Here is a 24,810-nt window from a genome sequence, read left to right on the forward strand (position 1 = left end):
TAGAGGCCTCTGTCTAACCTTTCCCAAGACTAGCCTGCAGATACTCACAAAGGTTGAAAGGTCCAAAAAAAACTGAAGAGAAAAAAAGTGCCGCCAAAGACAAAGTAGGGTCTCTCAGAACTCCAGACAGCATGTCAGATAAGAATTCCCCTGGCCAGTGGTCAGCAGGTGATTTAAAGCAGCACAGGAGGATGAATGGTGGACCGGGATTAGCTGGTTGATCACCAGGTGAAATAAGGAACAGCTGGGAACAGAAACCGGTTGATTGGCAGCAGAGGTCGTGGTTGAGTGTGACCTGTTCAAACGAAAGAAGAAGAAACACAAACAACACACCAACACTACGTGGAACGTAACAGTGGGATTATGTATTTGTGTAGTGGGTGACTGATATCCTGGACTATCGTGTTTGCCAGTCGAATGATGGACCTGTGGTTTAAATCTGAAATGTTGGGTGTGGGTACTGTAGGCTGATGATTTTAGCTGCTATGTTTGTAATGCGTGCAAGTTTGGTCCGGTTGGTTACAGAAAGCATGGTGAAAAAACATGTGGAGCAGTAGGTAAGGATGGGTTGAACAATGCTTTGGTAAAGTAATAACAGGAGATGAGGCGCAACGTATAGTCCTTTATGTTTTCCGATGGCTGACAGTCTTCTTTTTTGAATGTCCATGGTGTGCTGATCAAAGGTGTAATCAATATTTCTTTCATTTTATTGCCGATTTACCCAAACATATTGTTCTTCAGTCATCAAGAAACGAAAGAACATACCTCACAAGATGTGTTGACGTCTGACAATTACGGTTTGAACGGTACTTAGAGGAGGACCAACAGACTGATGTAAGGCTTTTTGGCTGACATCACTTCCGCTCTAATTTCCTTAAAGAGAGCAAACCAGACACAGGGTAGGCGGAGAACGGGGAAGCTCTATGGACAGGGCAGGCGGACAACTAGACACTTCACATGTGGACTTACGTACTAAGTAGGAAATGGCTGCTTTAACTATGAGGTAAACATTATATATATATTTTTTAATACATTTTAGTCATACGTCATGTTTATTTAAACAATACTGGTGCATACAGTCCCTAAAAGTCCTTAAAGTCTACTATCAAAATCGTGCAGGCTTTATTAAAAAAAAACTACACTTGATCAATTCTAAGATAGACTATACTTTATACAAAGTTAAACTAGTAAACCACCAGTTATCATCAAGTCTTATTATGATGTCGGCTTGACGATTTGACTTAAAAGTATTATACTTTTGTAAGATTAGGCATCAGAATGGTTCGCCGAACCATTGTCGAAGGGTACGGGTCAGCTTGAGACGGGGCTTAGTAAGGTCATGGTATGGTTAGGGTATAAAGAGGGTTAGAAAGGTTAGGGTCAGTAAGTTTAGGGTGACAAAGTTAGAATGGTTAGGATACAAGCCTCTGACCTTGGAGAAGATGCTCTTCTTTCCATATCAGAATATGAGGAAGCGTATGTAGCCCTTGGCTTCACTGTAACCATGGTGGGAGATGAGGAAAGGCCAGTGTGTGGTTTGAACTTACAATGGTATGCAGAGGTATATTTATAACAATGTTATAGAAAAATTATACTATTCATAGTCACGGTTGAGAGTGGGGCCAGGGGGGGGCACAAAATATTTTCTTCTTCCTAGGAGGGATGCAACAGAAAATAACTGAGAAGCACTACATTAGGATAAGATAGGATGAATGAATCCAGAAAGTATTAACAAAGCTTCACTTTTTCCACATTTTATGTTACAGCCTTATTCCAAAATTAATTGAATCCATTTTTTCCCCTCAAAAGTCTGCACACAAAACCCCATAATGACAATGTGAAAAGTTTTTTGTAGTTGTTGTTTGAATGTCAATCAATCAATCAATGTTTATTTATATAGCCCCAAATCACAAATGTCTCAAAGGACTGCACAAATCATTACGACTACAACATCCTCGGAAGAACCCACAAAAGGGCAAGGAAAACTCACACCCAGTGGGCAGGGAGAATTCACATCCAGTGGGACGCCAGTGACAATGCTGAATATGAGAAACCTTGGAGAGGACCTCAGATGTGGGCAACCCCCCCCCTCTAGGGGACCGAAAGCAATGGATGTCGAGCGGGTCTAACATGATACTGTGAAAGTTCAATCCATAGTGGCTCCAACACAGCCGCAAGAGTTCAGTTCAAGCGGATCCAAGACAGCAGCGAGAGTCCCGTCCACAGGAAACCATCTCAAGCGGAGGCGGATCAGCAGCGTAGAGATGTCCCCAACCGATACAGGCGAGCGGTCCATCCTGGGTCCCGACGAGCGGTCCATCCTGGGTCTCGACTCTGGACAGCCAGTACTTCATCCATGGTCATCGGACCGGACCCCCTCCACAAGGGAGGGGGTGACATAGGAGAAAGAAAAGAAGCGGCAGATCAACTGGTCTAAAAAGGAGGTCTATTTAAATGTATTAAAAATGGAAAAAAAAAAAAATCACATGTACATGAGTTATCACATCCTTTGCTCAATACTTTGTGGATGCACCTTTGGCAACAATTACAGCCTCAAGTCTTTTATAATACAATGCCACAAGCTTTGCACACCTCTCTTCGGGCAATATAGTCCATTCCACTTTGCAAGACCTCTCAAGCTCCTTCAGGTTGGATAGGAATCATTGGTGTTCACCCAGGATGTCTCTGTACTTTGCTGCGTTCATCTTAGTCTAGTCAAGGAAGAGACCAAGAACCCGATGGTCACCCTGTCAGAGCTACAGCATTCCTCTGGGGAGAGAGAAGAACCTTCCAGAAGGTCAACCATCTCTGCAGCAAACCACCAATCAGGCCTGTATGTTGTAGTGGCCAGATGGAAGCCATTTCTGAGTAAAAAGTTTGCCAAAATTCAACAGAAAGACTCTCAGACTATGAGAGAAAATGTCTCTGTAGCGACCATCCCTAAAGTGAAACATGGTGGTGGCAGCATTATGCTGTGGGGATGTTTTTCAGCGGTAGGATCTGGGAGACAATTTAAATGGATTAGAAAAAGATAAATGCAGCAACGTACAGAAAACTTCTGGATGACAACAATCCAATTTGATGGATTGTCAATATAATTGGGAAGCGAACCTGCAACCCTCAGGTTTCTGGCACGGCCGCTCTACCCACTACGCCGTTCCGCCCCCGTAATGTCATAACCTTACATTAAAAAAGTATTAGTGATATTTTTATTATAAGTTGAGTTGAGTTTATTTTGAACATGCATGCATACAACATGATACATCACAATTTCCCGTTTCTCTTTTCAACATGTTCGAAAAGGAATATTTATATATTTTATATAGCACTTTTCTCTAGTGACTCAAAGCGCTTTACATAGTGAAACCCAATATCTAAGTCACATTTTAAACAAGTGTGGGCGGCACTGGGAGCAGGTGGTTAAAGTGTCTTGCCCAAGGACACAACGGCAGTGACTAGGAAGGCAGAAGCGGGAATTGAACCTGCAACCCTCAAGTTACTGGCACGGCCACTCTACCAACAGAGCTATGCCGCCCCGCAGAGCTTATTTAATCCAACCCCTTTTCTTTTACATAATAGTTGCTAAAACTTTTGTTCACTTTCTGTTTTCAATTTATTGAAAATATACTCCATTAGTGATCATAATAAAAATAGATAACAATTGGTGAAGTAAGTTCTATTTCATATGATGAGATGAGTAATATCATTTTGAGAATGAATGAATGGATGGATGTACTAACGTTATGGACCTACTTTTGGCCATAAACCGAGAAGTTGGTCACCTTTGACCGCCAACTTAGCTTTAGAAATGGCCAGAAAGACATGAAAAGACGCTTGTTAGCACCCACCTTTTTTTTAACCCTTTGAAGTATTACGGTTAATTCGCCATCCATACGGGATGTCGTCAGTCGTCAACCCAGTGAGAGCAGACATTGTACAGTGTTTGTTTATGTTGGTTCGCTCTCATGAAGTCTGCCATAATTAGTAGTTCTTGTTGAAGGAAAAAGTGAATGTGATATCACTAAGATCACTAATACTTTTTTAATGTGAATTGCTGCATAGTTAAAAAAATTGGAAAAATATATATATTATAGGCAATTAAGAGGGTGGTACTAAGAGGAAGACCAACAGTCTGATGTAAGGCTTTGTGGCTGACACCACTTCAGCTCTGATTTCCTTAAAGAGAGCAAGTCAGACCCAGGATAGGCGGAGAAACAAGGAAGCTGGGTGCACAGTGCAGGCGGACAACTAGACACTTCACATCTGGAGATACGTACTCAGTAGGAAATGGCTGCTGTAACTACGAGGTAAACTTTTATTTTTTTATTACATTTTATTCATACGTCATGCTTATTTAAATTATACTGGTGCATACAGTCCCTAAAAGTCCTTAAAGTATACTATCAAAATCCTGCAGGTTTGATTAAAAAAACTACACCTGATCAATTCTAAGATAGACGATACTTTATGCAGAATTAAACTAGTAAACCACCAGTTTTCATCAAGTCTTATAGTAGTTCATTACTGGTGATCTCGGCTTGACAATTTGACATAAAAGTAGTATAATTTTGTAAGGTTAGGCAATAGAATGATTCGCCGAACCATTGTCGTTAGGGTATGGTTAGATTGGGTCAGTTTAAGACGGGGCTTAGTAAGTTTATGATAAGGTTATAGCATAAAAGTTAGGATACGGGCCTGTGACCTTGGGGAACATGCTCTTTTTTTACACATCAAAATATGACGAAGCGTATGTAGCACTTGGCACCTATAACAATTTTATAGGCAAATTATACGATTATATTACTATTACACTACTATCTGAAAACCATCCAATTTGTTGGAGCTTGAGATGTGATGCAAATAGTAATAGGCACAACTGTCCAAAGATAGGTGTGCCAAGAATATTGGTATCGTATTCAAAAAGACTTTAGGCTGTAATTGCTGCCAAAGGTGTGTCAACAACGTATTGAGCAAAAGTTTTCACATAATTATTTATGTACCTGTGACTTTTGTAGTTTTTTTTTATTAGCAAATATAAAGAAAATTAACAATTTTGTTCGCATTGTCATTATGGAGCACTGCCTGTAAATTTTAAGGACAAAAATAAATGTAAAAGTAAAGCTGTGTGAATATTTTCTAGATGCACTTGTTGACTTTTATTCATCAAGTAGCAGCGAAATTAAGTCGTCGCAGTGCAGATTCAAAAAGACCACAAAAGTAGCGCAAAAGTCACGAAAGTGTCCCCTCTTGCGCAGTCTTCAAGGGGTTTGAACCAAAAAGGTAATAATAACACACAAAAACAAGGGAAGACATAAAACAGCACAACGCTGCTGCAACCAGCTGTCACTTTAGTGGTGGTATTATACATACAGCAACAAAAGTAAAATTAAAGCTGCAAGCAGCGTTGGTCGGGTCCGCCGTTGGCCGCCGCCGCCGTGTCCCGGGTCCCGATCTTAGTCAAACCAACATAGAGGTTTTTATTTCATGTCTCTACGACATTTCTAACAGAAGTTACATGCAGTTTTGTCTGGGTTTTTTCCTAGGGGGCGCTAAGCGCAATTTAGATTTTTGGGGTTTGTTTTTTTATTAGATGGCAGTTTTTGCCAGTCCTGATATGTGTGTAAAATTTGGTGAGTTTTGAAGCATGTTAAGGGGGTGAAATTACAGATCGACAATTCTGGATGTTGTTGATAAATGGCTTTTGCTTGGCATAGTAGGGCTTTAACTTGCACTTTGAAGCATTTTAAGTAGGTCAAATTACAGTTTAAAGAGGCAAAAAAGACATTTTTTAGGAAACTTTGCGCAGGGGTTTTTTGAAGGCGCGTCAAATCCAAACCGGAGAACTTATCAAAAATTTGTTCGACCACTTTTTTTAAAAGGGTTCAATCTCTCTCCTGTGCGAGTTTGAAGCCGAAACGACAAACGCACTGGGAGGAGTTTCGATTTGAAAAAGGTGACGGGTTTTCACAAAACTTTTATTTTGAAGGGGCAATTTTTAACTTCCTGTTGATTTTTGCCGAAGGATGTCGATTATCGAAATGTAGGTCTAAGTCAGACCTACCTAGAAGTTTTTGTTTCATGTCTTTCCGACATTCCTACCGGAAGTTACAAGCAGTTTTGTCTGTGTTTTCTTCCTGGAAGCAGTTTTTTCTGTGTTTTATTAAAAAATTGCGCTACAGCGCAATTTTGAGTTTTTTTTTTTTCATTAGATTGCAATTTCTGCCAGTCCTGATGTGTGTGCCAAGTTTGGTGAGTTTTGAAGTATTTTAAGGGGGTCAAATTGCAGCTCAAAGAGGCAAAAATTGCATTTTTTGTGAAAATTTGGCTTTGAATGGGTTTTTGAAAATTTTTTGTTGATTTTGGCCCCAGAAGATACAATTATGGAATTTAGGGCTAAGTCATCCCTACACAGAGGTTTTTGTTTCATGTCTCTACGACATTCCTAACGGAAGTTACAAGCAGTCTGTTTTTTGTTTCCTTTTAGGGGGCGCTAGAGCGCAATTTTCATTTTTGGGGTTTGGTTGCTTAATATGTTGTGGTGTCACGGTAGACCGACGTGTGTGTCAAGTTTGGTGAGTTTTGAAGCATGTTAAGGGGGTGATGTTGGGGCGCGACGGTGCGGAATAAAGAAAGAAAGAATAATAATAATAATTAAAGCTGCAAGCAGCGTTGGTCGGGTCCGCCGCCGCCGCCGCCGCCGTGTCCCGAGTCCCGATATTAGTCAAACCAACATAGAGGTTTTTATTCCATGTCTATACGACATTTCTAACAGAAGTTACATGCAGTTTTGTCTGGGTTTTTTCCTAGGGGGCGCTAAGCGCAATTTCGATTTTTGGGGTTTGGTTTTTTGTTAGTTGGCAGTTATTGCCAGTCCTGATGTGTGTGCAAAATTTGGTGAGTTTTGAAGCATGTTAAGGGGGTGAAATTACAGATCGGCGATTCTGGATGTTGTTGATAAATGGCTTTCGGTCTGCATAACAAAGCTTTAACTTGCACTTTGAAGCATTTTAAGTAGGTCAAATTACAGCTCAAAGAGGCAAAAACGACATTTTTTAGGAAAATTTGCGCAGGGGTTCTTTGAAGGCGCGTAAAATCCAAACCGGAGAACTTATCAAAACTTTGATCTATACTTTTAATCAGAAGGGTTCAATCTCTCTCCTGTGCGAGTTTGAAGCCGAAACGACAAACGCACTGGGAGGAGTTTCGATTTGAAAAAGGTGACGGGTTTTCACAAAACTTTTATTTTGAAGGGGCAATTTTTAACTTCCTGTTGATTTTTGCCGAAGGATGTCAATTATCGAAATGTAGGTCTAAGTCAGACCTACCTAGAAGTTTTTGTTTCATGTCTTTCCGGCATTCCTACCGGAAGTTACAAGCAGTTTTGTCTGTGTTTTCTTCCTGGAAGCAGTTTTTTCTGTGTTTTATTAAAAAATTGCGCTAGAGCGCAATTTTGAGTTTTTTTTTTTTTTTTTTTCATTAGATTGCAATTTCTGCCAGTCCTGATGTGTGTGCCAAGTTTGGTGAGTTTTGAAGCATTTTAAGGGGGTCAAATTGCAGCTCAAAGAGGCAAAAATAGCATTTTTTGCTAAAATTTTGCTTTGAATGAGTTTTTGCAAAATTTCTGTTGATTTTGGGTATAGACATTTTTTATTGGAAATGTAGATCTCAGTCAGACCTACACAGAGGTTTTTGTTTCATGTCTCTACGACATTCCTAACGGAAGTTACAAGCAGTCTGTTTTTTGTTTCCTTTTAGGGGGCGCTAGAGCGCAATTTTCATTTTTGGGGTTTGGTTGCTTAATATGTTGGGGTGTCCCAGTAGACCGACGTGTGTGTCAACTTTGGTGAGTTTTGAAGCATGTTAAGGGGGTCAAATTAGGGTGAGAAGGTGCGGAATAAACAATAATAATAATAAGAATTAAAGCTGCAAGCAGCGTTGGTCGGGTCCGCCGTTGGCCGCCGCCGCCGTGTCCCGAGTCCCGATCTAAGTCAGACCAACATAGAGGTCTTTGTTTCATGTCTCTACGACATTCCTAACAGAAGTTACAAGCAGTTTTGTCTGGAAAAAGGTGACGGCTTTTTACAAAACTTTTATTTTGAAGGGGTAATTGCCAACTTCCTGTTGATTTTAACTGAAAGATGCCACCTATCAAAATGTAGGTCTAAGTGAGACCTACACAGAGGTTTTCGTTTCATGTCTGTCCGACGTTCCTACCAGAAGTTACAAGCAGTTGTATCCGTTTCCTCTTCCTAGGAGCAGTTTCTCTGTGTTTTTTTCAAAAATTGCAATAGAGCGTAATTTTGAGTTTTAAGGTTTGGTTTTTTCACCAGATCGCAATTTCTGCCAGTCCTGATGTGTGTGCCAAGTTTGGTGAGTTTTGAAGCATTTTAAGGGGGTCAAATTAAAGCTCAAAGAGGCAAAAATAGCGTTATTTGCGAAAATGTTGCTTTGAATGAGTTTTTGCTAAATTTCTGTTGATTTTGGGTATAGACCTTTTAATTGGAAATGTAGGTCTTAGTCAGACCTACATAGAGGTTTTTGTTTCATGTCTCTACGACATTCCTAACGGAAGTTACAAGCAGTCTGTTTTTTGTCTCTTCCTAGGAGGCGCTAGCGCGCAATTTAAATTTTTGGGGTTTGGTTGCTTAATAAGTTGGTCTGCCGCTCCATACCGATGTGTGTGTCAATTTTGGTGAGTTTTGAAGCATGTTAAGGGGGTCAAATTAGGGTGCGAAGGTGCGAGCGCGCCTTGGGTTGCTGTCCCCGAGCCCCACGGCAGGAGAAGCCTTGCTGCCACTATTTAATGCATTGTGAAAGTAATGCAGTTGTTGTATTGAAGTGAAAATATCAAGCTTCCTGTTAATTTTTGCCAAAGTATGTTAATTATTCAAATGTAGGTCTAAGTCAGACCTACATAGTGGTTTTTGTTTCATGTCTCTACGACATTCCTACCGGAAGTTACAAGCAGTTGTGTCTTTGTTTTCTTCCTAGAAGCAGTTTGTCTGTGTTGTATTCCTAGGGGGCGCTAGAGCACAATTTTGAGTTTCGGGGTTTGGTTTTTTTATTAGCTCGCAATTGTTGCCAGTCCTGATGTGTGTGCCAAGTTTGGTGAGTTTTAAAGCATTTTAAGGGGGTCAAATTACAGCTCAAAGAGGCAAAAATGACATTTTTTAGGAAACTTTGCGCAAGGCGTCTTTGAAGGCGCGTAAAATCAAAACCTTAAAACTTATCAAAACTTTGATCTATACTTTTATTCAGAAGGGTCCAAACTCTCTCCTGAGCGAGTTTGAAGCCGAAACGACAAACGCGCTCAGAGGAGATAACTTTTGAAGAAAGGTGACGTTTTTTCACAAAACTTTTATTTTGAAGGGGTAATTGCCAACTTCCTGTTGATTTTTTCTGCTAGCTGTCGATTATTAAAATGTAGGTCTAAGTAAGACCTACATAGAAGTTTTTGTTTCATGTCTTTCCGACATTCCTACCGGAAGTTACAAGCAGTTTTGTCTATGTTTTCTTCCTGGAAGCAGTTTTTTCTGTGTTTTATTCAAAAATTGCGCTAGAGCGCAATTTTGATTTTTTTATTTTTTTTTTTTCATTAAATCGCAATTTCTGCCAGTCCTGATGTGTGTGCCAAGTTTGGTGAGTTTTGAAGCATTTTAAGGGGGGCAAATTACAGCTCAAAGAGGCAAAAATTGCATTTTTTGTGAAAATTTGGCTTTGAATGGGTTTTTGAAAATTTTTTGTTGATTTTGGCCCCAGAAGATACAATTATGGAATTTAGGTCTAAGTCAGACCTACATAGAGGTTTTTGTTTCATGTCTCTACGACATTCCTAACGGAAGTTACAAGCAGTCTGTTTTTTTTTTCGTTTTAGGGGGCGCTAGAGCGCAATTTTGATTTTTGGGGTTTGGTTGCTTAATAAGTTGGGAAGGCCCACCGTACCGACGTGTGTGTCAACTTTGGTGAGTTTTGAAGCATGTTAAGGGGGTCAAATTAGGGTGCGAAGGAGCGGAATAAACAATAATAATAATAAAACGCAGCAGATTCAATAGGGTCCTTGCATGGCAAAGGACATGGATGTCCTTTGCCATTGCAGGGCGGACCCTAATAATTAAAGCTGCAAGCAGCGTTGGTCGGGTCCGCCGTTGGCCGCCGCCGCCGTGTCCCGAGTCCCGATCTTAGTCAGACCTACATAGAAGTTTTTGTTTCATCACTCTACGACATTCCTAACAGAATTTACAAGCAGTTTTATCAGTTTATTTTCCTAGGGGGCGCTAGAGCACAATTTTCATTTTTGGGGTTTGTTTTTTTTATTGGATGGCAATTTTCACCAGTCCTGATGTGTGTGTAAAATTTGGTGAGTTTTGAAGCATGTTAAGGGGGTCAAATTATAGATTTGTGTTTCTGGATGTTGTTGATAAATGGCTTTCGCTTGGCATTGTATAGCTCCAACTTGCACTTTGAAGCATTTTAAGGGGGTCAAATTTCAGTTCAAAGAGGCAAAAAAGGCATATTTTGCGAAAAATTAGTTTTGAAGGGGTTTTTGCCAACTTCCTGTTGATTGTAGGTATAGAAGTGTTTATTGGAAATGTAGGTCGAAGTCAGACCTACACAGAGGTTTTTGTTTCATGTCTCTACAACATTCCTAACGGAAGTTACAAGCAGTCTCTTTTTTGTCTCTTCCTAGGGGGCGCTAGCGCACAATTTTAATTTTTGGGGTTTGGTTGCTTAATAAGTTGGTCTGCCGCTCCATACCGATGTGTGTGTCAATTTTGGTGAGTTTTGAAGCATGTTAAGGGGGTCAAATTAGGGTGCGAAGGTGCGAGCGCGCCTTGGGTTGCTGTCCCCGAGCCCCACGGCAGGAGAAGCCTTGCTGCCACTATTTAATGCATTGTGAAAGTAATGCAGTTGTTGTATTGAAGTGAAAATATCTAGCTTCCTGTTGATTTTTGCCAAAGTATGTTAATTATTCAAATGTAGGTCTAAGTCAGACCTACATAGTGGTTTTTGTTTCATGTCTCTACGACATTCTTACCGGAAGTTACAAGCAGTTTTGTCTTTGTTTTCTTCCTAGGAGTAGTTTGTCTGTGTTGTATTCCTAGGGGGCGCTAGAGCACAATTTTGAGTTTTGGGGTTTGGTTTTTTTATCAGCTCGCAATTGTTGCCAGTCCTGATGTGTGTGCCAAGTTTGGTGTGTTTTGAAGCATTTTAAGGGGGTCAAATTACAGCTCAAAGAGGTAAAAATTATCTTTTTTAGGAAAATTTGCGCAGGGGATCTTTGAAGGCGCGTAAAATCAAAACCTTAAAACTTATCAAAATTTTGATCTATACTTTTAATCAGAAGGGTTCAAACTCTCTCCTGTGCGAGTTTGAAGCCGAAACGACAAACGCGCTCAGAGGAGATAACTTTTGAAGAAAGGTGACGGGTTTTCACAAAACTTTTATTTTGAAGGGGTAATTGCCAACTTCCTGTTGATTTTTTCTGCTAGCTGTCAATTACTAAAATGTAGGTTTAAGAGAGACCTACATAGAAGTTTTTGTTTCATGTCTTTCCGGCATTCCTACCCGAAGTTACAAGCAGTTTTGTCTGTGTTTTCTTACTGGAAGCAGTTTTTTCTGTGTTTTATTAAAAAATTGCGCTAGAGCGCATTTTTTGATATATATATATTTTTTTTTCATTAGAACGCAATTTCTGCCAGTCCAGATGTGTGTGCCAAGTTTGGTGAGTTTTGAAGCATTTTAAGGGGGTCAAATTACAGCTCAAAGAGGCAAAAATAGCATTTTTTTGCGAAAAATTTGCTTTGAATGGGTTTTTGCTAAATTTTTGTTGATTTTTGCCCCAGAAGGTACAATTATGAAGTCTAGGTCTAACTCAGCCCTACATAGAGGTTTTTGTTTCATGTCTCTACGACATTGCTAGCGGAAGTTACAAGCTGTCTGTTTTTTTTTTCTTCCTAGGGGGCGCTAGCGCGCAATTTTTATTTTTGGGGTTTGGTTGCTTAATAAGTTGGGAAGGCCCACCGTACCAACGTGTGTGTCAAATTTGGTGAGTTTTGAAGCATGTTCAGGGGGTCAAATTAGGGTGCGAAGGAGCGGAATAAACAATAATAATAATAAAACGCAGCAGATTCAATAGGGTCCTTGCATGGCAAAGGACATGGATGTCCTTTGCCATTGCAGGGCGGACCCTAATAATTAAAGCTGCAAGCAGCGTTGGTCGGGTCCGCCGTTGGCCGCCGCCGCCGTGTCCCGGGTCCCGATCTTAGTCAAACCAACATAGAGGTTTTTATTTCATGTCTCTACGACATTTCTAACAGAAGTTACATGCAGTTTTGTCTGGGTTTTTTCCTAGGGGGCGCTAAGCGCAATTTAGATTTTTGGGGTTTGGTTTTTTATTAGATGGCAGTTTTTGCCAGTCCTGATATGTGTGTAAAATTTGGTGAGTTTTGAAGCATGTTAAGGGGGTGAAATTACAGATCGACAATTCTGGATGTTGTTGATAAATGGCTTTTGCTTGGCATAGTAGGGCTTTAACTTGCACTTTGCATTTTAAGGGGGTCAAATTGCAGCTCAAAGAGGCAAAAATAGCATTTTTTGCTAAAATTTTGCTTTGAATGAGTTTTTGCAAAATTTCTGTTGATTTTGGGTATAGACATTTTTTATTGGAAATGTAGATCTCAGTCAGACCTACACAGAGGTTTTTGTTTCATGTCTCTACGACATTCCTAACGGAAGTTACAAGCAGTCTGTTTTTTGTTTCCTTTTAGGGGGCGCTAGAGCGCAATTTTCATTTTTGGGGTTTGGTTGCTTAATATGTTGTGGTGTCACGGTAGACCGACGCGTGTGTCAACTTTGGTGAGTTTTGAAGCATGTTAAGGGGGTGATATTGGGGCGCGACGGTGCGGAATAATAAAGAATAATAATAAGAATAATAAAACGCTACAGATTCAATAGGGTCCTTGCCTTAGCAAAGGACATGGAGTCCTTTGCTGGCAGGGCGGACCCTAATTAAAGCTGCAAGCAGCGTTGGTCGGGTCCGCCGTTGGCCGCCGCCGCCGCCGCTGTGTCCCGAGTCCCGATCTTAGTCAGGTTTGGTTTTTCCATTAGATCGCAATTTCTGCCAGTCCTGATGTGTGTGCCAAGTTTGGTGAGTTTTGAAGCATTTTAAGGGGGTCAAATTGCAGCTCAAAGAGGCAAAAATAGCATTTTTTTGCGAAAATTTTGCTTTGAATGAGTTTTTGCAAGATTTCTGTTGATTTTGGGTATAGACATTTTTATTGGAAATGTAGGTCTTAGTCAGACCTACACAGAGGTTTTTGTTTCATGTCTCTACGACATTCCTGACGGAAGTTACAAGCGGTTTGTTTTTGTTTTTTGCTAGGGGGCGCTAGCGCGCAATTTTAATTTTTGGGGTTTGGTTGCTTAATATGTTGGGGAGGGACACCGTACCGACGTGTGTGTCAACTTTGGTGAGTTTTGAAGCATGTTAAGGGGGTCAAATTAGGGTATTGTCTGTGTTGTATTCCTAGGGGGCGCTAGAGCACAATTTTGAGTTTTGGGGTTTGGTTTTTTCATCAGCTCGCAATTTCTGCCAGTCCTGATGTGTGTGCCAAGTTTGGTGAGTTTTGAAGCATTTTAAGGGGGTCAAATTACAGCTCAAAGAGGTAAAAATGATATTTTTTTTGAAAATTTGCGCAGGGGATCTTTGAAGGCGCGTAAAATCAAAACCTTAGAACTTATCACAACTTTGTCCGACCACTTTTTTTAAAAGGGTTCAATCTCTCTCCTGTGCGAGTTTGAAGCCAAAACGACAAACGCACTGGGAGGAGTTTCGATTTGAAAAAGGTGACGGGTTTTTACAAAACTTTTATTTTGAAGGGGTAATTGCCAACTTCCTGTTGATTATTTCTGCTAGCTGTCAATTACTAAAATGTAGGTCTTAATGAGACCTACATAGAAGTTTTTGTTTCATGTCTTTCCGGCATTCCTACCCGAAGTTACAAGCAGTTTTGTCTGTGTTTTCTTCCTGGAAGCAGTTTTTTCTGTGTTTTATTGAAAAATTGCGCTAGAGCACAATTTTGAGATTTTTTTTTTTTTTTTTTCATTAGATCACAATTTCTGCCAGTCCTGATGTGTGTTCCAAGTTTGGTGAGTTTTGAAGCATTTTAAGGGGGTCAAATTGCAGCTCAAAGAGGCAAAAATAGCGTTTTTTGGCGAAAATTTTGCTTTGAAAGGGTTTTGCAAAATTTCTGTTGATTTTAGGTATAGGAGTTTCTGATGGGGAATTTAGGTCTAGGTCAGTTCTACATAGAGGATTTTGTTTCATGTCTCTACGACATTCCTACCGGAAGTTACAAGCAGTCTGTTTTTTTTTTTTCGTAGGGGGCGCTAGCGCGCATTTTTCATTTTTGGGGTTTGGTTGCTTAATATGTGTTTTTGCCAAGCCTTACCGATGTGTGTGCCAAATTTGGTGAGTTTTGAGGCATGGTCAGTGGGTCAAATTAGAGTTCGAAGCTGCGGAAGAATAATAATAATTAAAGCTGCAAGCAGCGTTGGTCGGGTCCGCCGTTGGCCGCCGCCGCCGCCGCCGTGTCCCGAGTCCCGATCTTAGTCAGACCAACATAGAGGTCTTAGTTTCATGTCTCTACGACATTCCTAACAGAAGTTACAAGCAGTTTTGTCTGGAAAAAGGTGACGGCTTTTTACAAAACTTTTATTTTGAAGGGGTAATTGCCAACTTCCTGTTGATTTCAACTGAAAGATGCCACCTATCAAAATGTAGGTCTAAGTGAGACCTACACAGAGGTTTTTGTTTCATGTCTGTCCGACGTTCCTACCAGAAGTTACAAGCAGTTTTATCCGTTTCCTCTTCCTAGGAGCAGTTTTTCTGTGTTTTTTTCAAAAATTGTAATAGAGCGCAATTTTGAGTTTTAAGGTTTGGTTTTTTCACTAGATCGCAATTTCTGCCAGTCCTGATGTGTGTGCCAAGTTTGGTGAGTTTTGAAGCATTTTAAGGGGGTCAAATTAAAGCTCAAAGCGGCAAAAATAATGTTTTTTGCGAAAATGTTGCTTTGAATGAGTTTTTGCAAAATTTCTGTTGATTTTGGGTATAGACCTTTTTAATTGGAAATGTAGGTCTTAGTCAGACCTACACAGAGGTTTTTGTTTCATGTCTCTACGACATTCCTAACGGAAGTTACAAGCAGTCTGTTTTTTGTCTCTTCCTAGGGGGCGCTAGCGCGCAATTTTAATTTTCGGGGTTTGGTTGCTTAATAAGTTGGTCTGCCGCTCCATACCGATGTGTGTGTCAATTTTGGTGAGTTTTGAAGCATGTTAAGGGGGTCAAATTAGGGTGCGAAGGTGCGAGCGCGCCTTGGGTTGCTGTCCCCGAGCCCCACGGCAGGAGAAGCCTTGCTGCCACTATTTAATGCATTGTGAAAGTAATGCAGTTGTTGTATTGAAGTGAAAATATCAAGCTCCCTGTTGATTTTTGCCAAAGTATGTTAATTATTCAAATGTAGGTCTAAGTCAGACCTACATAGTGGTTTTTGTTTCATGTCTCTACGACATTCCTACCGGAAGTTACAAGCAGTTTTGTCTTTGTTTTCTTCCTAGGAGTAGTTTGTCTGTGTTGTATTCCTAGGGGGCGCTAGAGCACAATTTTGAGTTTTGGGGTTTGGTTTTTTTATCAGCTCGCAATTGTTGCCAGTCCTGATGTGTGTGCCAAGTTTGGTGAGTTTTGAAGCATTTTAAGGGGGTCAAATTACAGCTCAAAGAGGTAAAAATTATCTTTTTTAGGAAAATTTGCGCAGGGGATCTTTGAAGGCGCGTAAAATCAAACCCTTAAAACTTATCACAATTTTGTCCGACCACTTTTTTTAAAAGGGTTCAATCTCTCTCCTGTGCGAGTTTGAAGCCGAAACGACAAACGCACTGGGAGGAGTTTCGATTTGAAAAAGGTTACGGGTTTTCACGAAAACTTTTATTTTGAAGGGGTAATTGTCAACTTCCTGTTGATTTTTTCTGCTAGCTTTCAATTATTAAAATGTAGGTCTAAGTAAGACCTACATAGAAGTTTTTGTTTCATGTCTTTCCGACATTCCTACCGGAAGTTACAAGCAGTTTTGTCTATGTTTTCTTCCTGGAAGCAGTTTTTTCTGTGTTTTATTCAAAAAATTTTGTAGAGCGCAATTTTGAGTTTTATAATTTTTTTTTTTCATTAAATCACAATTTCTGCCAGTCCTGATGTGTGTGCCAAGTTTGGTGAGTTTTGAAGCATTTTAAGGGGGTCAAATTACAGCTCAAAGAGGCAAAAATAGCATTTTTTGTGAAAATTTTGCTTTGAAAGGGTTTTGCAAAATTTTTGTTGATTTTTGCCCCAGAAGATACAATTATGAAATTTAGGTATAAGTCAGCCCTACATAGAGGTTTTTGTTTCATGTCTCTACGACATTCCTAACGGAAGTTACAAGCAGTCTCTTTTTTTTTTCTTCCTAGGGGGCGCTATTGCGCAATTTTGATTTTTATGATTTGGCTGCCTAATATGTTGGGAAGGCATGAAAGATCGACGTGTGTGTCAAATTTGGTGAGTTTTGAAATATGTTAAGAGGGTGATGTTGGGGCGCGACGGTGCGGAAGAAAGAAAGAAAGAAAGAAGAATAATAATAAAACGCTACAGATTCAATAGGGTCCTTGCATGGCAAAGGACATGGATGTCCTTTGCCATTGCAGGGCGGACCCTAATTAAAGCTGCAAGCAGCGTTGGTCGGGTCCGCCGTTGGCCGCCGCCGCCGCCGCCGTGTCCCGAGTCCCGATCTTAGTCAGACCAACATAGAGGTCTTTGTTTCATGTCTCTACGACATTCCTAACAGAAGTTACAAGCAGTTTTGTCTGGAAAAAGGTGACGGCTTTTTACAAAACTTTTATTTTGAAGGGGTAATTGCCAACTTCCTGTTGATTTTAACTGAAATATGCCACCTATCAAAATGTAGGTCTACAGACCTACACAGAAGTTTTTGTTTCATGTCTCTACGACATTCCTAACGGAAGTTACAAGCAGTCTGTTTTTTGTCTCTTCCTAGGGGGCGCTAGCGCGCAATTTTCATTTTTGGAGTTTGGTTGCTTAATAAGTTGGTCTGCCGCTCCATACCGATGTGTGTGTCAATTTTGGTGAGTTTTGAAGCAAGTTAAGGGGGTCAAATTAGGGTGCGAAGGTGCGAGCGCGCCTTGGGTTGCTGTCCCCGAGCCCCAGGGCTTAAGACGCCTTCGTCCCACTATTTAATGCATTGTGAAAGTAATGCAGTTGTTGTATTGAAGTGAAAATATCAAGCTCCCTGTTGATTTTTGCCAAAGTATGTTAATTATTCAAATGTAGGTCTAAGTCAGACCTACATAGTGGTTTTTGTTTCATGTCTCTACGACATTCCTACCGGAAGTTACAAGCAGTTTTGTCTTTGTTTTCTTCCTAGGAGCAGTTTGTCTGTGTTGTATTCCTAGGGGGCGCTAGAGCACAATTTGGAGTTTTGGGGTTTGGTTTTTTCATCAGCTCGCAATGGTTGCCAGTCCTGATGTGTGTGCCAAGTTTGGTGAGTTTTGAAGCATTTTAAGGGGGTCAAATTACAGCTGAAAGAGGCAAAAATGACATTTTTTAGGAAACTTTGCGCAGGGCGTCTTTGAAGGCGCGAAAAATCAAAACCTTAAAACTTATCACAACTTTGATCTATACTTTTAATCAGAAGGGTCCAAACTCTCTCCTGAGCGAGTTTGAAGCCGAAACGACAAACGCGCTCAGAGGAGATAACTTTTGAAGAAAGGTGACGGGTTTTCACAAAACTTTTATTTTGAAGGGGTAATTGCCAACTTCCTGTTGATTATTTCTGCTAGCTGTCAATTACTAAAATGTAGGTCTTAATGAGACCTACATAGAAGTTTTTGTTTCATGTCTTTCCGGCATTCCTACCCGAAGTTACAAGCAGTTTTGTCTGTGGTTTCTTCCTGGAAGCAGTTTTTTCTGTGTTTTATTGAAAAATTGCGCTAGAGCACAATTTTGAGATTTTTTTTTTTTTTTTTTCATTAGATCACAATTTCTGCCAGTCCTGATGTGTGTTCCAAGTTTGGTGAGTTTTGAAGCATTTTAAGGGGGTCAAATTGCAGCTCAAAGAGGCAAAAATAGCGTTTTTTGGCGAAAATTTTGCTTTGAAAGGGTTTTGCAAAATTTCTGTTGATTTTAGGTATAGGAGTTTCTGATGGGGAATTTAGGTCTAGGTCAGTTCTACATAGAGGATTTTGTTTCATGTCTCTACGACATTCCTACCGGAAGTTACAAGCAGTCTGGTTTTTTTTTTTCGTAGGGGGCGCTAGCGCGCATTTTTCATTTTTGGGGTTTGGTTGCTTAATATGTGTTTTTGCCAAGCCTTACCGATGTGTGTGCCAAATTTGGTGAGTTTTGGAGCATGGTCAGTGGGTCAAATTAGGGTTCGAAGCTGCGGAATAATAATAATAATTAAAGCTGCAAGCAGCGTTGGTCGGGTCCGCCGCCGCCGCCGCCGTGTCCCGAGTCCCAATCTTAGTCAGACCTCCATAAAAGTTTTTGTTTCATCACTCTACGACATTCCTAACAGAATTTACAAGCAGTTTTATCAGTTTATTTTCCTAGGGGGCGCTAGAGCACAATTTTCATTTTTGGGGTTTGGTTTTTTATTGGATGGCAATTTTCACCAGTCCTGATGTGTGTGTAAAATTTGGTGAGTTTTGAAGCATGTTAAGGGGGTCAAATTATAGATTTGCGTTTCTGGATGTTGTTGATAAATGGCTTTCGCTTGGCATTGTATAGCTTTAACTTGCACTTTGAAGCATTTTAAGGGGGTCAAATTTCAGTTCAAAGAGGCAAAAAAGGCATTTTTTGCAAAAATTTTGTTTTGAAGGGGTTTTGCCAACTTCCTGTTGATTTTAGGTACAGAAGTGTTTATTGGAAATGTAGGTCTAAGTCAGACCTACACAGAGGTTTTTGTTTCATGTCTCTACGACATTCCTAACGGAAATTACAAGCAGTCTGTTTTTTGTCTCTTCCAAGGGAGCGCTAGCGGGCAATTTTCATTTTTGGGGTTTGGTTGCTTAATAAGTTGGTCTGCCGCTCCATACCGACGTGTTTGTCAAATTTGGGGAGTTTTGAAGCATGTTAAGGGGGTCAAATTACAGATTGGTGTTTCTGGATGTTGTTGATAAATGGCTTTCGCTTGGCATAGTATAGCTTTAACTTGCACTTTGAAGCATTTTAAGGGGGTCAAATATCAGTTCAAAGAGGCAAAAAAGGCATTTTTTGCACAAATTTAGTTTTGAAGGGGTTTTTGCCAACTTCCTGTTGATTTTCGGTATAGAAGTATTTCATTGGAAATGTAGGTCTAAGTCAGACCTACATAGAGGTTTTTGTTTCATGTCTCTACGACATTCGTAACGGAAGTTACACGCAGTCTGTTTTTTGTCTCTTCCTAGGGGGCGCTAGCGCGCAATTTTCATTTTTGGGGTTTGGTTGCTTAATAAGTTGGTCTGCCGCTCCATACCGATGTGTGTGTCAAATTTGGTGAGTTTTGAAGCATGTTAAGGGGGTCAAATTAGGGTGCAAACGTGCGAGCGCGCCTTGGGTTGCTGTCCCCGAGCCCCATGGTCGAAGAAGCTTTGCTGCCACTATTTAATGCATTGTGAAAGTAATGCAGTTGTTGTATTGAAGTGAAAATATCAAGCTTCCTGTTGATTTTGGCCAAAGTATGTTAATTATTCAAATGTAGGTCTAAGTCAGACCTACATAGTGGTTTTTGTTTCATGTCTCTCTGACATTCCTACCGGAAGTTACAAGCAGTTTTGTCTTTGTTTTCTTCCTAGGAGTAGTTTGTCTGTGTTGTATTCCTAGGGGGCGCTAGAGCACAATTTTGAGTTTTGGGGTTTGGTTTTTTCATTAGCTCGCAATTGTTGCCAGTCCTGATGTGTGTGCCAAGTTTAGTGAGTTTTGAAGCATTTTAAGGGGGTCAAATTACAGCTCAAAGAGGTAAAAATTATCTTTTTTTGGAAAATTTGCGCAGGGCGTCTTTGAAGGCGCGTAAAATCAAAACCTTAAAACTTATCAAAACTTTGATCTATACTTTTAATCAGAAGGGTTCAAACTCTCTCCTGTGCGAGTTTGAAGCCGAAACGACAAACGCGCTCAGAGGAGATAACTTTTGAAGAAAGGTGACGGGTTTTCACAAAACTTTTATTTTGAAGGGGTAATTGACAACTTCCTGTTGATTTTTTCTGCAGGCTGTCAATTATTAAAATGTAGGTCTAAGTGAGACCTTCATAGAAGTTTTTGTTTCATGTCTTTCCGGCATTCCTACTGGAAGTTACAAGCAATTTTGTTTGTGTATTCTTCCTCGGAGCAGTTTTTTCTGTGTTTTATTAAAAAATTGCGCTAGAGCGCATTTTTTGATTTTTTTTTTTTTTTTTTTCATTAGAACGCAATTTCTGCCAGTCCTGATGTGTGTACCAAGTTTGGTGAGTTTTGAAGCATTTTAAGGGGGTGAAATTACAGCTCAAAGAGGCAAAAATAGCATTTTTTTGCGAAAAATTTGCTTTGAATGGGTTTTTGCAAAATTTTTGTTGATTTTTGCCCCAGAAGGTACAATTATGAAATGTAGGTCTAAGTCAGCCCTACATAGAGGTTTTTGTTTCATGTCTCTACGACATTGCTAGCTGAAGTTACAAGCTGTCTGTTTTTTTTTTCTTCCTAGGGGGCGCTAGCGCGCAATTTTTATTTTTGGGGTTTGGTTGCTTAATAAGTTGGGAAGGCCCACCGTACCAACGTGTGTGTCAAATTTGGTGAGTTTTGAAGCATGTTCAGGGGGTCAAATTAGGGTGCGAAGGAGCGGAATAAACAATAATAATAATAAAACGCTACAGATTCAATAGGGTCCTTGCCATGGCAAAGGACATGGAGTCCTTTGCTGGCAGGGCGGACCCTAATTAAAGCTGCAAGCAGCGTTGGTCGGGTCCGCCGTTGGCCGCCGCCGCCGCCACCGTGTCCCGAGTCCCGATCTTAGTCAGACCTCCATAGAAGTTTTTGTTTCATCAGTCTACGACATTCCTAACAGAATTTACAAGCAGTTTTATCAGTTTATTTTCCTAGGGGGCGCTAGAGCACAATTTTCATTTTTGGGGTTTGGTTTTTTTTATTGGATGGCAATTTTCACCAGTCCTGATGTGTGTGTAAAATTTGGTGAGTTTTGAAGCATGTTAAGGGGGTCAAATTATAGATTTGCGTTTCTGGATGTTGTTGATAAATGGCTTTCGCTTGGCATTGTATAGGTCTAACTTGCACTTTGAAGCATTTTAAGGCGGTCAAATTTCAGTTCAAAGAGGCAAAAAAGGCATATTTTGCGAAAATTTTGTTTTGAAGGGGTTTTTGGCAACTTCCTGTTGATTTTAGGTACAGCAGTGTTTATTGGAAATGTAGGTCTAAGTCAGACCTACACAGAGGTTTTTGTTTCATGTCTCTACGACATTCCTAACGGAAGTTACAAGCAGTCTGTTTTTTGTCTCTTCCTAGGGGGCGCTAGCGCGCAATTTTCATTTTCGGGGTTTGGTTGCTTAATAAGTTGGTCTGCCGCTCCATACCGATGTGTGTGTCAATTTTGGTGAGTTTTGAAGCATGTTAAGGGGGTCAAATTAGGGTGCGAATGTGCGAGCGCGCCTTGGGTTGCTGTCCCCGAGCCCCACGGCAGGAGAAGCCTTGCTGCCACTATTTAATGCATTGTGAAAGTAATGCAGTTGTTGTATTGAAGTGAAAATATCTAGCTTCCTGTTGATTTTTGCCAAAGTATGTTAATTATTCAAATGTAGGTCTAAGTCAGACCTACATCGTCGTTTTTGTTTCATGTCTCTCTGACATTCCTACCGGAAGTTACAAGCAGTTTTGTCTTTGTTTTCTTCCTAGGAGCAGTTTGTCTGTGTTGTATTCCTAGGGGGCGCTAGAGCACAATTTTGAGTTTTGGAGTTTGGTTTTTTCATCAGCTCGCAATTGTTGCCAGTCCTGATGTGTGTGCCAAGTTTGGTGAGTTTTGAAGCATTTTAAAGGGGTCAAATTACAGCTCAAATAGGCAAAAATGACATTTTTTAGGAAAATTTGCGCAGGGGTTCTTTGAACGCGCGTAAAATCAAAACCGGAAAACTTATCACAATTTTGTCCGACCACTTTTTTTAAAAGGGTTCAATCTCTCTTCTGTGCGAGTTTGAAGCCGAAACGACAAACGCACTGGGAGGAGTTTTGATTTGAAAAAGGTGACGGGTTTTCACGAAAACTTTTATTTTGAAGGGGTAATTGCCAACTTCCTGTCGATTTTTTCTGCTAGCTGTCAATTATTAAAATGTAGGTCTAAGTAAGACCTACATAGAAGTTTTTGTTTCATGTCTTTCCGACATTCCTACCGGAAGTTACAAGCAGTTTTGTCTGTGTTTTCTTCCTAGAAGCAGTTTTTTCTGTGTTTCATTCAAAAAATTATGTAGAGCGCAATTTTGAGTTTTATACATTTTTTTTTTCATTAAATCACAATTTCTGCCAGTCCTGATGTGTCTGCCAAGTTTGGTGAGTTTTGAAGCATTTTAAGGGGGTCAAATTACAGCTCAAAGAGGCAAAAATTGCATTTTTTGTGAAAATTTGGCTTTGAATGGGTTTTTGAATTTTTTTTGTTGATTTTGGCCCCAGAAGATACAATTATGGAATTTAGGTCTAAGTCAGACCTACACAGAGGTTTTTGTTTCATGTCTCTATGACATTCCTAACGGAAGTTACAAGCAGTCTGTTTTTTTTTTTCCCTAGGGGGCGCTAGAGCGCATTTTTGATTTTTGGGGTTTGGTTGCTTAATACGTTGTGGTGTCACGGTAGACCGACGTGTGTGTCAACTTTGGTGAGTTTTGAAGCATATTAAGGGGGTGAAATTGGGGCGCATAGGTGCGGAATAATAAAGAATAATAAAGCTGCAAGCAGCGTTGGTCGGGTCCGCCGTTGGCCGCCGCCGCCGTGTCCCGAGTCCCGATCTTAGTCAGACCAACATAGAGGTCTTTGTTTCATGTCTCTACGACATTCCTAACAGAAGTTACAAGCAGTTTTGTCTGGAAAAAGGTGACGGCTTTTTACAAAATTTTTATTTTGAAGGGGTAATTGCCAACTTCCTGTTGATTTTAACTGAAAGATGCCACCTATTAAAATGTAGGTCTAAGTGAGACATACATAGAGGTTTTTGTTTCATGTCAGTCCGACATTCCTACCAGAAGTTACAAGCAGTTTTATCCGTTTCCTCTTCCTAGGAGCAGTTTTTCTGTGTTTTTTTCAAAAATTGCAATAGAGCGCAATTTTGAGTTTTAAGGTTTGGTTTTTTCACTAGATCGCAATTTCTGCCAGTCCTGATGTGTGTGCCAAGTTTGGTGAGTTTTGAAGCATTTTAAGGGGGTCAAATTGCAGCTCAAAGAGGCAAAAATAGCATTTTTTTGCGAAAATTTTGCTTTGAATGAGTATTTGCAAGATTTCTGTTGATTTTGGGTATAGACATTTTTTATTGGAAATGTAGGTCTTAGTCAGACCTACACAGAGGTTTTTGTTTCATGTCTCTACGACATTCCTGACGGAAGTTACAAGCGGTTTGTTTTTGTTTTTTGCTAGGGGGCGCTAGCGCGCAATTTTAATTTTAGGGGTTTGGTTGCTTAATATGTTGGGGAGGGACACCGTACCGACGTGTGTGTCAACTTTGGTGAGTTTTGAAGCATGTTAAGGGGGTCAAATTAGGGTATTGTCTGTGTTGTATTCCTAGGGGGCGCTAGAGCACAATTTTGAGTTTTGGGGTTTGGTTTTTTCACTAGATCGCAATTTTTGCCAGTCCTGATGTGTGTGCCAAGTTTGGTGAGTTTTGAAGCATTTTAAGGGGGTCAAATTACAGCTCAAAGAGGTAAAAATGATATTTTTTTGGAAAATTTGCGCAGGGGTTCTTTGAAGGCGCGTAAAATCAAAACCTTAGAACTTATCACAACTTTGTCCGACCACTTTTTTAAAAGGGTTCAATCTCTCTCCTGTGCGAGTTTGAAGCCGAAACGACAAACGCACTGGGAGGAGTTTCGATTTGAAAAAGGTGACGGGTTTTTACAAAACTTTTATTTTGAAGGGGTAATTGCCAACTTCCTGTTGATTATTTCTGCTAGCTGTCAATTACTAAAATGTAGGTCTTAATGAGACCTACATAGAAGTTTTTGTTTCATGTCTTTCCGGCATTCCTACCCGAAGTTACAAGCAGTTTTGTCTGTGGTTTCTTCCTGGAAGCAGTTTTTTCTGTGTTTTATTGAAAAATTGCGCTAGAGCACAATTTTGAGATTTTTTTTTTTTTTTTTTCATTAGATCACAATTTCTGCCAGTCCTGATGTGTGTTCCAAGTTTGGTGAGTTTTGAAGCATTTTAAGGCGGTCAAATTGCAGCTCAAAGAGGCAAAAATAGCGTTTTTTGGCGAAAATTTTGCTTTGAAAGGGTTTTGCAAAATTTCTGTTGATTTTAGGTATAGGAGTTTCTGATGGGGAATTTAGGTCTAGGTCAGTTCTACATAGAGGATTTTGTTTCATGTCTCTACGACATTCCTACCGGAAGTTACAAGCATTTTTTTTTTTTTTTTTCGTAGGGGGCGCTAGCGCGCATTTTTCATTTTTGGGGTTTGGTTGCTTAATATGTGTTTTTGCCAAGCCTTACCGATGTGTGTGCCAAATTTGGTGAGTTTTGAAGCATGGTCAGTGGGTCAAATTAGA

General features: G+C 40.2%; 1 protein-coding gene and 1 long non-coding RNA gene across 2 annotated transcripts in view; one reads left to right on the top strand and one right to left on the bottom strand.

Moving 5' to 3' along the window:
- The window catches only part of LOC133550035 (uncharacterized), a 262,035-nt gene that overhangs the window by 120,059 nt on the left and 117,166 nt on the right, over positions 1–24,810 (bottom strand). The gene's annotated exons all lie outside the window — the stretch shown is intronic.
- The window catches only part of LOC133550032 (B2 bradykinin receptor-like), a 93,315-nt gene continuing 72,653 nt past the window's right edge, over positions 4,149–24,810 (top strand). Inside the window, exon 1 of the mRNA XM_061896028.1 lies at positions 4,149–4,307. Coding sequence (XP_061752012.1) covers positions 4,288–4,307 — 20 coding nt within the window. The 5' untranslated portion in view covers positions 4,149–4,287. The remainder of the gene's footprint in view (positions 4,308–24,810) is intronic.

The sequence above is a fragment of the Nerophis ophidion genome, linkage group LG03, assembly GCF_033978795.1.
Source record: "Nerophis ophidion isolate RoL-2023_Sa linkage group LG03, RoL_Noph_v1.0, whole genome shotgun sequence".
Lineage (NCBI taxonomy): Eukaryota > Metazoa > Chordata > Actinopteri > Syngnathiformes > Syngnathidae > Nerophis > Nerophis ophidion.